Below are 19,203 nucleotides of genomic sequence, written 5' to 3' on the forward strand. Positions count from 1 at the left end.
GCATAATCTTGGCTCACTGCAACCTCCGCCTCCTGGGTTCAAGCAGTTCTCCTGTGTCAGCCTCCTGAGTAGCTGGGATTACAGGTGTGCACCACCACGCCCGGCTAGTTTTTGTATTTTTAGTAGAGATGGGGTTTCACTGTGTTTGTGACTCAAACTCCTGACCTCAAGTGATCTGTCCACTTTGACCTCCCAGAGTGCTAGGATTACAGGCGTGAGCCACTGCGTCTGGCCATCCTTTTTAAGCCTCACCAGATTTTTGCCTCCTTGCCCCTGATTGATAAATTTGACACATTTATTATACTGTTTTAAGAAGATGGAAAGTATTAGATATATTCTTTGTTCATTTGTTTTTCCCTTTGATATCACACTTCAGTCAACTATTCTCATTTCTTCGTATTTGTCATGTCAACTCCTCTAATGATGCATTCTGCTTGGTGTGTATATAGTACTAGATCTTCCATCTCCTAATACAATCTCCTAACAAAAATGACAAGAATCATGTTATATAGAGCATACTTATGTATTCTTTCCATTTATAATCTTTATATTGGCTGAGTTATATAAATATATTTATCTGGATTTTTGTAAATTACCATATCATGATAAATGCTAAACTGCCTCTCTACTATTTTTCATTACATTGACACTGCTTCTCTAAAAACTAGACCTAATTCCTTTTCTACTCTGAAACATTTCTTAGAAGAACAATTTATATTAGTGCTGTTACTTGTACGTCTGAAATCCTCACATTGTCTTTTTCATCTACTCCATCTCCATTATTATATTAAAACTGATTTTTAAAGTCTCTTGCTATCATTTTTCTCAGACTCTTACTTAAATTAGACACTATTTATCTTTTCTCCCTTTCTAAAACTCTTTCCATTATCTGTAATATCACTTTCTTCATTTAATCCTGGCCAGGGGATTAATTCTTCCTCTGGCTCCTAAACAAGCATTGTCTGAGGTTTTATCCTCAGCTGTCTTTCCACCATACATACTCCGTTCTGGTGAAGTCATCATTGTTGTTTTCTTAGCTTTAACTATCACTTCAATGTCAATATCTCCAAGATCTGACTCTATTTCCATTCTAATTCAGTTTTTTCAAATGCTTACTGGACAGCTGTATGTAACATGTTCTGTTTAGAGCCGCTTCTAATTTTATGTGCACAAAATAAAATTGAATCTCCTCACATTCCCTTCTCCATCTCTACTCTACCATTCATACATCCATATTCTCAGGCTTGAACGCTTGGAGTAATGTTTAACTTTTCCTCCTCGTTATTTCTTGTTTACTAATTTGCATATTTGAAAACTTTTGTGGATACATAGTAAGTGTATATATTTATGGAATATATGAGATGTTTTGATGCAGGCATGCAGTGCATTAATAATCACATCATGGAAAATGAGGTATGCATCCCCTCGATAATTTATCTTTCATGTTACAAACAATCCAATTATATTTTTAACTTATTTTAAAATGCACAATTAAATTATTATTGACTATAGTCACACTGTTGTGCTATCCAATACTAGGTCTTATTAATTCTTTCTAACTATATATTTTTTGTACCCATTACCCATCCCCGCTTCTCTTCCACCACCCTACTATACTTCCCAGCCTTTGGTAACCATCTTTCTACTCTCTATCTTTATAGGTTCAGTTATTTTGATTTTTAGATCCCATAAGTGAGTGAGAACATGTGATGTTTATCTTTAGGTGCCTGGCTTGTTTCACTTTACATAATGATCTCCAGATCCATTAGTGCTGTTGCAAATGACTGAATCTCATTTTTTATGGCTGAATACTATTCCATTGTGTATATGTACTACATTTTCTTTATTTTTATTTTTATTGTTTTTTTGAGACAGAGTCCCATTCTGTCACCCAGGCTGAAGTGCAGTGGCACAATCTTGGCTCCACCTTTGACTCCCGGATTCAAGTGATTCTCTTGCCTCAGCCTCTCAAGTAGGTGGGACTACAGGCGACCACCAAAATGCTCGGCTAATTTTGTATTTTTAGTAGAGACAGGGTTTCATCATGTTGGCCAGGCTGGTCTCAAACTCCTGACCTCAGGTGATCCTCCCACCACGACCTCCCAAAGTGCTGGGATTACAGACGTGAGCAACCACACCCGGCAACTACATTTTCTTTATTCATTTATCTGTCGATAGACACAGATTGCTTCAAAATCTTGGCTATTGTGAACAAAGCTGCAAAAAACATGAGAGTTCAGATATCTTTTTAATATCCTGATTTCCTTGCCTTGGGGTATATACCCAGAAGTCAGATTGATGCATTATGTGGCAGCTGTATTTTTAGTTTTTTAAGGAACCTCCAAACTGTACTCCATCATGATTGCACTAATGTACCTTCCCACCAACAGTGTACAAAGTTCCCTTTTCTCCACATGCTCACCGGCATTTGTTATTGCCTGTCTTTTGGATATAAAACATTTTAACTGGGGTGAGATACTATCTCATTTTAGTTTTGCTTTACATTTCTTTGATGATCAATGATATTGAATACCTTTTCTTATCCTAATGGCCATTTGTATGTCTTCTTTTGAGAACTGTGTATTCACTGTTTTGCCCTTTTTAAAATCAGATTATTAGATTTTTTTTCCTATAGCATTGTTTTGCTTGTTACATATTCTAGTTTTTAATCACTTGTCAGATGAGTAGTTTGCAAATATTTTCTCCCATTTTGTGGGTTGTCTCTTTACTTTGTTGATTGTTTCCTTGGCTGTGCAGAAGCTTTTTGACTTGATGTGATCCCATTTGTCCATTTTTGCTTTGGTTGCATGTGATTGTGGAGTATTAAGAAATCTTTGCCAAGACCAATGTCCTGTAGAGTTTCTGCGATGTTGTTTGGTAGTAGTTTCATAGTTTGAAGTGTTAGATTTAAGTCTTAAATCCATTTTTATTTGAATTTTGTATATGGTGGGAGATACAGGTCTAGTTTCATTCTTCTGCCCATGGATATCCAGTTTTCCCAGCACCATTGTTAAAGAGACTGTACTTTCCACAGTATATGTCCTTGACGCTGTTGTTGAAAATGAGTTCACTGTGGGTGTGTGGATTTGTTTCTGTGTTCTCTACTCTGTTCTGCTGGTCTCTACGTCTGTTTTTATGCCAGTACCATGCTGTTTAAGTTACTCTGTCTCAGTAGTATAATTTGAAGTCAGGTGTTGTGATTCCTCCAGTTGTGTTCTTTTTGCTTAGGATAGCTTTAGCTATTCTTTTGTAGTTCCATATAAATTTTAGGATTTTTCCTTTCTATTTCTGTGGCGAATGTCATTGGTATTTTGATAGGGATTGCACTGAATCCTTAGATTGCTTTGGTAGTGTGGACATTTTTAACAATACTGATTCTTCTAATCTAAAAGCATGCAGCATTTTTTCATTTTTTGGTGGCCTCTTCCATTTCTTTCATCAGTGTTTTATGGTTTTCATTATAGAGATCTTTCACTTCTTTGATTATATTAATTTCTGGATACTTAATTTTGTTTGTGGCTATTGGAAATGGGATTATTTTTGTCTTCTTTTTCAAATTTTTCACTATTGCCATGTAGAAATGCTACTGATTGTTGATTTTGTATCCTGCAACTTTGCTAAACTTGATCATCAATTCTAATAGTTTTTTCTTGGAATCTTTAGATTTTTCCCAATTTAAGATCATTGTCATCTGCAAACAATGGTAATTTGACTTCTTCCTTTCCAATTTGGATACACTTTATTTATTTCTGTTGCCTAATTGCTCTGGCTAGGACTTCCAGTACTATCTTGAATAGCAGTGATGAAAGTGGACATCCTTGTGTTCCAAATCTCAGAAGAATGGCTTTCAGGTTTTCCCCTATTCGGTATGATACTAGCTATGGGTCTATCATATATGGCATTTATTATGTTGAGGTATATTCCTTCTGTACCCAGTCTTTTGAGGGTTTTTTATTATGAAGGGGTATTGAATTTCATCATATTCTTTTTCAGCATAAATTGAAATGATCCTGTGGTTTTTGTCCATCATCCTTTTGGTGTGATGTATCACACTGATTGATTTTTGTATGTTGAACCATCCTTGCAACCCAGGAATAAATGCCACTTGGTCATGATGAATGACCTTTTTAATATATTGTTGAATTCAGTTTGCTAATATTTTGTTGAGGATTTTTGCATCAGTAGTCATCAGATATTGGCCTGTAGTTTTCTTTCTTTGGTGTGTCTTTATCTGGTTTTGGTACCAGGGTAATACTGGCCTTGTAGAATGAGTTTGAGTGTTCCCTCCTCCTCTATTTTTTTGAAATAGATTGAGTAGGATTGGTATTAGTTCTTCTTTAATGTTTGGTAGAATTCAGCAGTGAAGACTTTACGTCCCCAGCTTTCCTTTTTGGGAGACTTTTTATTATGGCTTCGATCTCATAGCTTGTTATTAGCCTCCTCAGGTTTTAGATTTCTTCATGTTTAAGCCTTGGTAGGTTGTATGTGTCTAGGAATTTGTGTGGGATTTTCCAATGTATTGCCATATAGTTGCTCATTGTAGCCACTAATGATCCTTTGAATTTCTACAGTATCAGTTGCAATGTCTCATTTTTCATCTCTGATTTTATTTATTTGGATCTGTTCTCTTATTTTTCTTAGTTTGGCTAAAGATTTGTTAATTTTTTTTTTAATATACCAACTTTCTGTTTCATCCATTATTTCCATTGTTTTCTTCATTTCACTTTTATTTATTTCTGCTCTGGTATTCATTATTTTCATCTAATAATTTTGTATTTGGTTTGCTCTTGCTTTTCTAGTTCTTTAATATGCATTGTTAGGTTGTTTATTTGAATTTTTTTTTTTTTTGATACAGATATATATAGCTACAGACTTATCTCTTAGTACTTCTTTTGCTGTATCCCACAAGTTTTGGTATGTTGTGTTTCCATTATCATTTGTTCCAAGAAATTTTTACCATTTTCTTCTTAATTTCTTCATTGACCCACTGGTCATTCAGGAGCATATTGTTTAGTTTCCAAGTATTATATAATTTCCAAACTTCCTCTTGTTATTGTTTTCTAGTTTTATTCCATTGTGATCAGAGAATATGCTTGATATGAGTTCAATTTTTTTTTAATGTTTTAAACTTGTTTTGCAACCTAACATATAGTCTGTCCTTGAGAATGATTCATGTGCTGAGGAAAAGAATGTATATTCTGAAGCTCTTAGATGTTATGTTCTTTAAATATCTTTTAGATCCATTTCGTCTATAGTGAAGATTAAGTTTGATGTTTCTTTGTTGACTTTCTGTCTGGAAGGTCTGTCCATTGCGGAAAGCGGGGTGTTTAAGTCTCCAGCTATTATTGTTTTGGGGGCTATCTTTCTCTTTATTTTCCATAATGTTTGCTTTATGTATTTGGGTGCTCCAGTGTTGGGTGCATATATATTTAAAATTATTATATTGCTGAATTGGCCCCTTCATCATTATATAGTGTCTCTTCTCATAGCTTTTGTTTTGAAGTCTATTTTGTCTGATATGAGTATAGTTACTCCTTCTCTTTTTTGGTTTTCATTGGCATGGAATATCTTTTCTTATCCCTTTATTTTCAGTTCATGTGTTCTTTATTGGTGAAGTGTGTTTCTTATAGGCAGTGGATCATCGGGTCTTATTTTTTTAATCTGTTCAGCCAGATTATGTCTTTTGGAGAGTTTAGTCCGTTTACATTGAATGTTATTATTGGTAAATAAGGACTTTCTCCTGTCCTTTGTTATTTGTTTTCCGGTTATTTTGTGAACTTCTCTTCCTTCTTTCTTTCCTTCCTGTCTTCTCTTAGTGGAGGTAATTTTCCTTGGTGATATAAGTTAGTTTCTTGATTTTAATTTTTTTTGCATACTCATTGTATGTTTTTTTGGTTTGAGGTTACCAAGAGGCTTGTAAATACTATCCTATAAACTATTATTTCAAGCTGATAGCAGCTTTAACACTATTTGCATAAGCAAGAAAAAAAAAAAAAACAATAAAGACTCTACACCTTAAGTTTATCCCTCTTCTTTTAAACTTTTTCTTTTTACTATTACTATCTTTTTGTAAGGTCTATGTCTTTAAAAGCCATTTTAGTTATTATTTTTATTGGTTTATCAGTTAGTCTTTCTACTTAAGAGTAGTTTACATACCACAGTTACAGTGTTATAATATTGTTTTTCTGGTACTTACTATTACCAGTGACTTTTGTACCTTTAGATGATTTCTTATTGCTCATTAACACCCTTTTCTTTCTCACTGAAGTACTTCCTTTAGCATTTCTTACAGGATAGGTCTGATGATGATGAAATCCCTTAGCTTTTATTTGTCTGAGAAAGTCCTTCATATTTGAAGGATATTTTCACCAGATAATCTATTCTAGGGTAAAAGTTTTTTTCCCTCAGTACTTTTAATATGCCATGCCACTCTCTCCTGACCTGTAAGGTTTCTCCTGAAAAGTCTGCTATATTGGCACTCCATTGTATGTCATTTGTGTTCTTTTGTTGCTTTGAGGATCGTTTATCCTTGACTTTTGGGAGTTTGATTATTAAATGCCTTGAGGTAGCCTTCTTTGGGTTAAATCTGCTTACTGTTCTATAACCTTCTTGTACTTGGATATTAATATCTTTCTCTTGGTTTGGGAAGTTCTGTTTTATTATCACTTTGAGTAAACTTTATACTCCTGTCTCTCTGACTCCTCCTTAAGGCCAATAACTCTTAGATTTGTCCTTTTGAGGCTGTCTTTTACATCATGTAGGTGTACTTCATTATTTTTTATTCTTTTTCTCTCTCCTCTGTGTATTTTCAAATAGCCTGTCTTCAAACTCAGTAATTCTTTCTTTGCTTGATCAAATCTGCTATTAAAAGACTATGATACATTCTTTAGTATGTCAATTGCATTTTTCAACTCTAGAATTTCTGCCTGATTTTTTTCTTTATTTCAATCATTTTGTCAAATTTATCTGATACAATTCTGAATTCCTTTTTTTTGTTGTTGTTGTTATCTTGGATTTGTTTGAGTTTCCTCAAAACAGCTATTTTGAATTCTCTATCACATATCTTTGTTTCTCCAGAATTGACCCTTAGTACCTTATTGAGCTCATTTGGTGAGGTCATGTTTTCCTGGATTGTCTTAATATTTGTAGATATTCATCTGTTTCTGGGCATTGAAAAGTTAGATATTTAATTGTAGTCATCACAGTCTAGGCTTGTTTGTACCCATCCTTCTTGGGAAGTCTTTCAGGACATTTGAAAGAACATAGGTGTTGTGATCTAAGTTGTATCTGCTTTAGGGGACACGATAAGCCTGGTAATGCTGTGGTTCTCGTAGACTTGTAGAGGTACCACCTTGATGGTCTTGGACATGATCTGGAAGCATCATCTGGATTCCCAGGCAGAAAGCCTGTTCTCTTCCCTTACTTTCTCCCAAACAAATGTAGTCTCTGTCTCTGTTATGAGCCACCTGTCGTGACATAAGGACCCCTTTGGCCACCACCACTAGGACTATGCTACATTTAGACCTGAGGTCAGCACAGCACTGGATCTGGCTCAAGGCCTGCTGTAACCATTCCGTGGCTACCACCTATGGTTGCTCAAAGTCCTGGGGCTCTATAATCAGCAGATATCAAAGCCGACCAGACCTATGTTCATCCCTTCAGGGCGTTAAATTTCCCCTGGCCCCAGGCAGATCCAGAGGTGCCATCGGGAGACAGGGACTAGAGTCAAAAACCTTGGACGTCTATCTGGTGTTCCATTTTATTGCAGCTAAGCTAGCACTCAAACCACAAGATGTAGCCCTTCCTACTCTTCCCTCTCCTTTCCAAACACAGAGGAACCTCCCACTGTGGCCACATTCACCTAGGTCCTGGAGTACTGAGAGACTACAGCCAATGTTCCCTTAAGGCCCAAGGGCTCTTTAGTCAACTTGTGTTGAATACAGCATGGCCTGGGCTTCACCCTTCAGGGCAGTGGGCTCCTCTCTGGCCCAGGGCAGGTCCAGAAATGCAATCTAAGAACCAAGTCCTGGAATTAGGGATACCACGAGTCTACTTGGTGCTCTACTTCCCTGTGGCCAAGCTGATACCTAAGGTGCAAGACAAAATCCCCTTTATTTTTCCCATGCAGAAGGTGTCTCACCCATAGTCACTACAACTGGGAATGTGCTGAGTCTTACTGGAAGCCAACAGGTCTCAGCATCTTGCCCAAGGCTCTCACATAGTACCTGGATGTCACTGCTGCTAGTTATTCAGGCTTTTCAGTTAGCAGGTGATGCATGCTGCCTGGACTGGGTCCTTTCCTTTAAGACAACAGGTTCCCTTTTGGCCCTGAGTGTGTCTAGAAGTTTCTTTCAGGAGCGAAGACCTGGAAAGGGGGCCTTAGGACTCTAGTACCCTATCCTGCTGTGGCTAAGCTGGTATCCAAGACACAAACAAAGTCTTTCCTACTCTTCCATTTCCTCCTCTCAAGTGAAAGGAAGGGGTCTTTTTTGAAGCCACAAGTTATGCAACCTGGGGTTACAGTAGGGATGATGTCAGCACTCCCTTAGCCATCCCAGCTGGTATCTCAGTAAGTTGTGAGCCACCTCCTCGCCACGGCCCCATAGTCCACTTGTCTCTGATGTCAGCTCAGCACTATGACTTGTCTAAGAGTTGTTCTCCTTGTGGCCTAGACTGCTTTTGCAGTTTATTTGGGGCCCCACATCACTGTAACCCATGGTGGCAAAGCTCGTAGAAACTCAAGTTCAGATCACTGGGATTAGTGATTGATTCCCCTCTGGCTAGGACTTGTTTAAATGCTCCCTCCATTGGTGAACATCAGCTGAGTTTGGTTCAGTTTTGTTTTCTGCTATAACAAGGTCAGCACTGAGTTTAATGCCTCAGAATTACTGGCTGTCTTTCTCCCAGTGCACAGAAACACAATCACTAACGGGCAGCTGCTGCCCGGGTTTGGGGGAAAGGGGACGTTGACAATTCAAGACTGTTTTTCCTACCTCTTCAGTGCTTCTTTCAATGACATGAAGTTAAAACTAGGTATTGTGGATGCTCACCTGGTTTTTGGTTCTTATGAAGGTGTTTTTTTTTTTTTTTTTCTGTGGAGATATTTGTTAAATTGATGTCCTTGTTTGGGTCCTGGGAGGACAGTCTGTGGAACCTTCTATTCTACCTTCTTGCTCTGTCCGTCTCCCCCACTCATCATTCTTTGTATCTGATCAATCAGTTACCTAATATGACCTAATATGAAAAAATTAGGTAACTGATTTTTCATATCTGTCTATCTGCATGGCATCTACTTCTTTTCATCTCTCCTTCCACTAACATAACCTCAGTTCAAGCCCTGATTATATATCACATTTCCTAATGAAAACTCATCTTCCTAACTCCAGTTTGTCTCCCTTCCAAATTCCTAACTTCTTCTAATCATTTTCATGAAAGATAAATTTAGTCACATGCTTCTCATATTACAATATTCACGAACATGCCCTTGTATCCAAATAAAGTTCACACTCCTCCATCCTTTCTAGAGATAAAACATCCACTTTAGTATGTCTCGGAAAATACACAGCTTTGCAGAGATTTCTGTATCTGAGATATGGCATGAAAGTTACTCTTGTAACTTAAGGGGCTATGAAGAATGGAACGAGAGATGGCTATGGGAGTTGTTAGCTGGACAAGAACATTTCATCTCTGCAGACCCCTTAACTCTCACTCACAGCTTACCTTGCTGTGTAACATCAACTATTATATTAAGTAGGCTGCCTTGATTTCAATCCTTCCCCAAGGAAAGTCAAGAGAAATTATAAACTGACTGAGTTAAGTTTTTGAAGGAACTTCAAAATGGAAATTAGATTGTTATAGAAAAATTGAAATTGTTTTTCTTTTAAAACAAAAACAAAGATTTTCTTCAACCTAGCATTGGTAGCTCTCCATAATATGCTCCATATTATTTTCTCTGCTTTCTTTCCCACTGTATTTTCCCCACATAGCTTAAACTTTAACCAAATAAATCTGCTTACTTCTTATTGATTGTACATTTTTTTCAGTGTGTTCACACAATTTGAAATGTTGTTTCTCCCTAAACCTTCAAATTTCCAGATTTGAAAGCCATTTAGGGCCAGGTAAAATATCATCTTCTCCACATAGTTAATCTAGGATTATCAGAATTTATCCCCTTTTTAATGGAATCTTTTGTTAGCATTTATCTTGTCTATCTTCTGTTTTTATTTGAATGTTTTCTCCCCACCCCACCCCCTGAATTAATGAAATTATGATGGCCAAATACCAAGGGTAATTTATCCCTGATCTCATAATAGTATCTGGAACTGAATTGCATTTAGGAGATGACAAAAAACATGTTGATGAACTGAATTGTGACTTCAATAAATAAATGAATGCAAGAAAGAGAGGAAGAAAGATAGAAAGAGAGGGAGGGAGAAGAAAGGAAAAAAATGGAAAAGTATAATATTCATTGCTTGAATTAACCCTTTAGGCATGTAAAGACGTTTTGATAATAATAGAATATGTTGAAGTATTGAATATGAAGTTACCATTATCAAAGGTTTACATAGATGGATTATTTATATATTACTTCTAACCAAAACAATATTTTTATATTATTTGCAAAAGTATACAATATATACACGAAAATAAGACGTGGAAATTTGTGGCATTTCTAAAGCTCCATGAAATATAATTGTATTCTTATTAGAGATATATACACTGTTCTTAGGTTTATAATATACAATTGATGAGAAATATTACCTGTTCTGAGCATTGTGACCCACCAGGTGCTTAAAACTTGTTGACAAAGTATGGAACATCAGTGGTAATATGTAGGAAAAAAAACTGTTCTGTTATTCTGCTCAGTATAGCATTGCATCATTGTTTCACAGAAAGGATAACATTATGATCCTGTGTGGGTGTATAGCTCATCTGTGGGAGGATGTTTCTGTGCATACTTAGTGATCAAAATTCAAGAAACACGCCTCATTTTTATGAATATTTTCTCATTAGGAATTTGGCTCATGTAAATGTGTCACACAGTTTGTAGAAGCATTATATGGAAAAGGATAAAGAAGTAATGAAAATTTTATTTTGCATATACAAAAAGCTTGAGCTACTGAAGAGAATTCCTGGGAGTATATAGTATCATTGCTGTCAACCCAGTGTTTAAAATCTAAATTTAATTCTGACCTAAAAATAACTGGAACATCAGAGGTGTACCTTTCCATAGCATGAATAGGTTTGTAAAGTATAGATTTCTCCATATGCAATGCTGTTTTCTCTTTAAAACTTGAAATATCTTTTAGGAAAAGATTTGGCCCCAAGTATTAATAAAACCCATACCTGAGAAGAAAATATTTTAAAATCACCTGTTGATGAAAGTAAAATAACTTACTAATAAATAAACCCCCCAAAGTACCTCGAGCTATTTAAATATTTAGCATGATAAAATGAATGCCATAAAATTATAGCTTAACAAAATATAGTCATTGAGCTTCTTTCTTCTCCCTAATATAAAGTTATAAGGTAGTATGTTAATATGCACTCTGTGTGTGTGTGTGTGTGTGTGTGTGTGTGTGTGTTTGAGGCAGAGTCTCGCTCTGTTGCCCAGGCTAGAGTGCAGTGGTGCAATCTTGGCTCACTGCAACCTCCACCTCCCAGGTTCAAGCAATTCTGCCTCAGCCTCCCAAGTAGCTGGGATTACAGGCATGTACTACCACACCCAGTTAATTTTTGTATTTTTAGTAGAGATGGGGTTTCACCATGTTGACCAGTCTGGTCTTGAACACCTGGCCTCAAGTGATCCACCTAGGCCTCCCAAAGTGCTGGAATTACAGGCAGGAGCCACCTCGCCTGGCCTCTATTTTAATATGGTGCATCCTCACCCTTTGTGAAAGCCTCTGGCTTTCAATAACTACCAAGGCAATCTTGCTGAAAGAAGGTATAGAAGCAAACAAGTAGAAGCAAGTGTTCTACATAGTAAGCTATTAAAGAAAGAAAGAAGTTTAATGAGAGAAAAATAGTAAATTGGGGGCACTCAAATTGTTTCATGTTTGGTCAGTGAGAATCTCTTCATGTTGAGTCCTGAGTCCTACTGACACAGGAGTCAACTCATGTGTACTAGTAGTCTTGATAGACTACACCTAGTAGACTTTGATAACTTCCTTCTGTCTTGTGTCACAGTATAATCCAAGCTCATCTTGTATATTTCCTATATGAGATCTTGAATCAGCCATTTTCCAAGAAGGCTTGGGAAATGTGATTTTAAGACCATAAACTGCGGGAAGTTTATCATTACTAGGTTGGTCATTGTTCCTATGCCTTTTCAGTGTGCAGAGCTAAGAAATACATGCCTACATAAATGTATATAGATAATACTTCAAGAGACTCCAGCGTATTATTTAACTTCTTTAATCTTATATATGTGTCTGCCTTCTCCCATACAAAAAATACGTATCAATGACACTGGAGTGATAGAATGACAGTCACATAATTGTTCAGTTATTCATCTTGTAAAGCACACGCAACAGATTCTACACGACAATAATAATCACAACACTACCATCAAACATCATATGATTACTGAAAACAGTTCAAGATTATTTTAACAGTCCTTTTTGTTGGATCACATGAGAAATGTGCTAGTAAATTTTTATATTTTAAAGATACTTGAAATAGTTACTTTCTGTATGATTATTATCTGCTACTAGAGTATATATTCAGATCATATTTACTTTTTTCCTTGAGGAGAATCTCTTTGAAGTTTGAATGTTTAGTCGTACCTTCTGATTCTGTGAAGGTAGGCAAGTAATGGAATTTGCATACATTACAGCTGAAGTAAGCTATAGAAGCAGCAAGCAGAAACTGGGCAATTTCCCAACTTTTCCTATATTATCTCTGCTTTGGCATATGAGTCCCTCAGAAAGGCAAGACCCAATTCTTAAATATTTCTATTAATTTCAAAAATATACCTAAGTTTTATTTTTAAAAATTTGCCCTGATCTGAATACCTGCTTCTTCTGACAAGGCATTGTGGTAAAGCTGCATTATCAAAAATTGTGTTGAGCAACATTCCTTTTTGTTAAAATTAAATTTAGGAAAAAATGAAATGAAATATTATTTCCTAAAATATTCAGTACTGTGGAAATGGTTTTTTTTTTCAAAATTAGCCAAATAATAATTACTTAATTTTATTTTTTGAAGTAAAGTTAATTAATTTTTAAAATTAAAATAGTGATGAAGAATAACACTAATACATGGTGAAAATGTATTTATCACTTAATATATGTCAGATTCAATTAATTGTTCTCATTTTGTCACTTAATTCTCACAACATTCTTATTGGGTTACTACCAATATGCCCATTTTATAAATTCTCTGAGGAAGCTGCGCTGTAGAAGCATTAAGTCTCTAAGCAAAGATCAGTTTGTTGTATTGCTGCTTATTGTGTATCAAGTACTTCCAGGTTAAAAAAAAAAAAAAGACCATGGTAGTTTTTGAAAGAATTTTTTTTATAATTTCTGGGAATTAAATTTAGGTGAGAACTGTGAACTTGGTAATTATTATTAGTAGATGTATTAATTTTAAGTGTATAATGTAAAAGTATATGTAATAGCTTGCCATAGTTGAAAATATAAAAGTATTTGAGATTTTGATAGGACTATTGAAATAAATGTTAGTGTGTTTTTTAATGTTCTAATCCATTATAAGTTAGTATTTGTAATGTTGGGAATATTTTAACAAAATACGTTTATTACATGTAAAAGCTTAGAAATGGTTACAATATTTTTTCAATTTTTGTCTTTAAAAGTCTACTTAATGTATATTGTCATTTAGTATGTGTTTAAAAGTAGTAAAATTAGAATATACAGTTAAGCAAAAATAAGGATATCCTCTGCTACTGACCATCAGAGCTAACCATTATTAATATTTTGGTGTATAGCATCCCAGATTTTTCCTACTCTTATTATTGCTTTTACTTGAATTGTTAAAACTTTTCAAATTATTGTATAATTTCTAAGAAATTTTTTAAAGAATGTTTAAATCTGATGTATATGGTTCTTTTTTCCAGGATTGTACTGTATATGAAACAGAGAATAAAATTCTTCACGTGGTGAGTATACTTGGATTTATTTTATCTTTATTAGAGAATACTTTCTTGTTCAGCTAGAAGAAGTAAACCATAAGAAAAAAAATCTACTAACCATATCGGTTAAGCATACTTTTATAGGAAATCTACAAAAGAATCAAAGCATAACAAGTTACGTTAGTTATAACCATTCTATTGTACCTAATAGGAAAAGAATTTGATATAGTATTTTAAGATTGTAATATGTAACAAGGTTGGAATATAATTAAAAAATTAATAATGTAGAGCAAGGAGAATTTGAAATGAGAATTTCTTTTACTGTTCATATATTACAAAAAAAAAGATCAGAGAAAGACATTCTGTTCTGTGATGGGTAATTCATCTCTATCGTCATTTAGATGAAATACTTTATTTAAAAAATCAAATTCCCTTTGCTCCAATTCTATACTCACCGGATGACTTTTCAAATGGTAATATGGCAATATTTGTTGAATCAATTATTGACTTTACATATTATTTTATTACTAGAAATGGACTATAAGTACATTATACTTGGTGGGAAGGCCATTTCCTGTTTTCTTAATGAACAGTTAGCCACTTTTGTTTGTAAATGCATTTCTTGATCAATCCTGGTTTGTCGTAATAACTTCTTTACCTCTGGTATGTGGGAAATCATGTCATTTCTACATCTGCCAGGTACTAGACGTTGAAGATCCATGTGTCTGTAAAAGGACATTTGCCTCATTTATTCCTATTTTCACTTTTATAAGTTTTATGTTTCTGAAATGTTTGAATATTTATAAAAGAATACTATTTTATATTTAGAAAAGTAAATGCTTTAAAAACATCTAAATGTATGGAGGGAAAATATTCAAAGTATCAGCAGCACAGCATTCCTATTTCTTTTTTGTTATCTACTATAGAAATGATACTGAATAATCCTCTGCTAATCCTCTTCCCCTCATTGTACAGTAGTGATGCCCTTTGTGGTTTGTAAGGATAGTCTCAGGAGTAGATAATTAACGTACTTTTCTCCTTATTAGTCCAGGAGGGAAAATAATTATAACTCCCTCACGTTGATCTACCTGTAGGGCATGGAGAATAAGAAGATACTAATATTTATTTAGGGCCCATATATTTCAAGTATTAGTTTAGTTTCTATAAGCATATTCTCTCATTTAATCCTATTTTTGCAGATGGTAGAACTAAGGGTCACAAATGTTAAGCTGTTCAACTACTATTCAGTTTGAACACAGAATCTGATACTAAAGCCCATGCTCTTTCCAGATCTGGCAGTTGCTACCAATTCTAGTTACCTAAGACTTTACAAATTATACTATCTTTTTTCCAGTGGAACTGTCTAGCTGCGCCTATTATGTCGATAACTAAGGAGCATGAACAGACCCTTTTGCTCCTATATTTTATTTCCTGTGAGTGACTCTTTCTTTGACATTGAATTTTCTATGACAATGACTGTTCTTTCTGAAGTATTGAATTTACTGAATCCAACTTTGGTATGCTGCTGTGGGTTCTTCATTGTTTACTTCAAGGCTGTTATTGAGGTCGATGTGTACTAACCTTTTTTTCTTTATCAAGTTTCTCAGGAGTAATCTCTCCCTGATGTTAGTATCAAAAAGAGCTGTACTTTTCTTTATGCATTGGCTGCTACGAACTTCAGATTAAAATTTGTGGCCCATAATTGGCAAGTGCATCTCATGGTATTTGTTTTGTATGTAGCTTCATTCTTGGCTCTAATTTATATACGTGATTTCTTTTTGCCTTATTTTCTCAATTAATTTATGTATGCTATATATTTTTACATTTGTTGATGTAATCTTTTCTGTGGAGGAATAGTTCCAGTTACAAGTGCACATTTGTGATCAGTATTCAAATATCAACAAAGGAAATGTAAATAATTTATGGAAAAAGGGTCTCTAGAGAACTGTAAAAAATACGCAATTTTATTTCTGAAGAAAATTCAGATTCCACCATATGACAGAATAACAGAAATCAATTTAAATGATGAAAGAAATACTGTGGGTTATCTCTTGTACAAAAGACCTTAAATATAATTTTAATTAATTAACTAGGAAATAAGCTCTTCCAGGTTATAAAATAATGATTGAAATTTTATTAAGTAAAAATCATAGTAATAGCCAAATTTTAAACTTTCTTATTCACTAAATATTTTTAATTTTAAATAATTTTAAAATAATAAGTAATGTTTAGTTTCTTAAATAAATTCCTGATAATTGACTCATTGACTTACCTTTCTCAAAAGCCAGATTTTGGGCTACTTGCCATTAGAAATAAGTGACAGTGTAAATAGTACTGAAGGAGTTTAGAAATGAATACCGTATATTTACCTTGGCAATTTTGCATTCCAGCTAGTGAGAATTTAAAAATCCTGTCTGATAATGATGGAAACAGTGAATGGCATTAACCAAATCAGTTCATCTCAGAAAGCACTTGTCTTTTCATGTTATCATTATACTTCTCATCCTGGCCCTTTTATACAAAGATTACCCAGCCTTTACTAGAAGGCTGTATGTATACTTATATATTACTTTTCTCACAGAATAATTCATTTTTTTTAAATAATGAAATTGTATACGGTACCACTTAGTATATGATGCTAGAATAGTTTCTTTAAAACAAAATTTTTAATACAAGTATCTTTCCAGATCTATGCTGTAGAAGAAATAACTTTGAGTCTAAAAAACTGTGTCTGAATCCTAATTCTATTATTTTCTATCTCGGTGACCTGAATCAAGTGATGTTTTTGAGAGTTTCTTCTTATTATATAAAATTGGTATGTTAATATCTTTCATGAATGATTGTTTCTGGGAGGAAATAAATCAGTAAGTTTTCTAGGCAGAGCTTTATAATCTGGTAGTCTTCTTTCCAGTATTTATTTAGTTAGGTTATATTTTATTATTTAGGGTTTTTAATTTCCTCTTTATCTCCTTTTTATATGTACCAGAAAATCAAAAGCCTGAGTTTTTATATAGCTTGTTTAGGATGAAATTGTGAGCTAGTTTTAATGTTTTACTTGTTTCTATGATACTTGAATATTCTAAGTACAATATGTACTCTCTATGAGCGTCTTAGCCTGGGTTCTTTCTGGAAAACAGAGACTACAGCAAAGGCTTGAATGGATAGTTTATGTTGATTAGTGATCCCAAGGCACAGAAGCAGTACTGAGAAGGAGAATCAGTATGGGTTCTAGAGTTGTTAACCGCTACAGGGAACTGAAGTTTGATCCCATCAGGACCTTCTGAGAAGCCCTGCAGAATGTGCCTTGGAATTGTCCAATCTGCCTGACAGAGATTGAAGAGGGAGAATTTATCTGCTTGCTCTAATCCAGTTATCCCATTGGTCAAAGATTGCACCTTGGGATGTTAACTCTCTCACACTACCAGGTTTTTGGAGGTACCAGAGAGCTGTAAGATAGAAAGCAAAGGCAGTACAACTGAGGTGAAGCACATTGCCACAGCAGTAGCTGGAGAAAAGAGTGGGCTGAGTGGGTATGAGATGGAGCTTAAGGGGTGTCTAGTACAATAAAACACCTCTAAGCGGCAATCCAAATTTTAAAGTATTTTGGATCACATAAAATGTCCTGATAGTGATTGAAATCAAGATTTGCATAACTCACAAAAGCAAGCTTCAAACAGTAGATAAGGCATAACGTTTGTGTAAAAAAGCAGTATATTTATAGTGAAGAAAATAATTTGAAGAACTATGCAACAGACTTAATGTTGGTTGTTTTTGCGAGAAATAGGATAAATTTTAGGGGCATTAATTTTAAGTTATGTGTTTGTATAATGGTTAAATATAGCATAACAAATATGTGTTAATTAGAAAAATAAACTACTAAAATATCCATAGAAATGCCTGAATGGCAACCCAAAATCTAGATGAAAATGAATATTTTATAGTTAGATACAGTGAATTAGATCTACTACTTGATAGCACAGCAGAGTGACTACAGTCAGAAATAATTTGTTGTACATTTTAGAGTAACTGAGGGGGTATTATTGGAATGTTCATAACACAAAGAAATGATAAATGCTTGAGGTGATGGATATCCCATTTACTCTGATGTAATTATTACACATTATATATCTGTGTCCAAATATCTAATGTACTCCATAAATACCTAATGTATACCTACTATGTACCCAGAAATTGTTTCTAAAAAATAAGTATTTTTAACAAATGAGTAAGAATTTCAAATGGGTAAGGAGTGAAAACAGCGCTAGTAGCCAACCATTGACCGACCTAAAGAGCATGGCTAAAATCTTTCTAGTGCCAGGCAGATTTAGAATCCTATGTAATATGCTAATAGTTCTTAGGAACCTCTTTACTTTAGCACACTGCACTGTGAGTTAAATAGGTTTTTAGAACATCCCCAGTGATGGCTGCCTTTTAGAAGGAAAAAGGAGGAGACCTCACGTGACTGAACAGAGATTATAGTAGCTTGAGATAGGCACAAGAACATCAACTTTCTTAGCCTAAACGTTACCTCTAAATCTTTATTTTGTACAGAGGATAGGGAAGGCAATTTTCAAGAGGAAGGAGAACTTACCACTTATGAAAACTTGCTATATCCTAGGAATTTCACAAGGCAATACAGGTTGAGTGTATCTCATCTGAAATGCCTGAGATTAGAAGTGTCTCTGATTTCAGATTTTTTTAGGGGGGGATTTGGGAATATTTGCATAATATACTTACCAGTTGAGCATCACTAATCTGAAAATACCAAACCAAAATGCTCCAATGAATGTTTTCTTTGAGCATCATGTCAGTGCTTAAAAAGTTTCTGATTTTCAGATTAGGGATACTGAACCTGTACCAGCATCAGAGAGCCGTTCAACACATGGGCAAACTGAGATAGAGATCTGAGATTGTGAGCCGTTGTGTCTTTCCCTGAAATAGATCTGTATTGAAGGATGAGTAAATAAAAAGAATGGGAAAGAGTAGAGGAAGTATACTCCAATGTATTAGAAGAAAATCCTTCCCCATGAAGCAGGTTTATTAAGAACACTTTTTAACGTTTGTTTTCAATATAAGTCAAAAGATATTACCTGTATTAAAAAAGAATACCATGC

General features: G+C 34.7%; 1 protein-coding gene across 4 annotated transcripts in view; it reads left to right on the forward strand.

Annotated features, from left to right (window-relative positions):
* Nucleotides 1-19,203, forward strand: part of CNKSR2 (connector enhancer of kinase suppressor of Ras 2) — a 291,896-nt gene that overhangs the window by 94,138 nt on the left and 178,555 nt on the right. For all 4 annotated transcript variants that reach the window (XM_017540689.2, XM_037742810.1, XM_037742811.1 and 1 more), the window contains exon 5: nt 14,075-14,116. In XM_017540689.2, the coding sequence (XP_017396178.1) occupies nt 14,075-14,116 (42 nt within the window). The remainder of the gene's footprint in view (nt 1-14,074; nt 14,117-19,203) is intronic.

The sequence above is a fragment of the Cebus imitator genome, unplaced genomic scaffold, assembly GCF_001604975.1.
Source record: "Cebus imitator isolate Cc_AM_T3 unplaced genomic scaffold, Cebus_imitator-1.0 Scaffold128, whole genome shotgun sequence".
NCBI lineage: Eukaryota > Metazoa > Chordata > Mammalia > Primates > Cebidae > Cebus > Cebus imitator.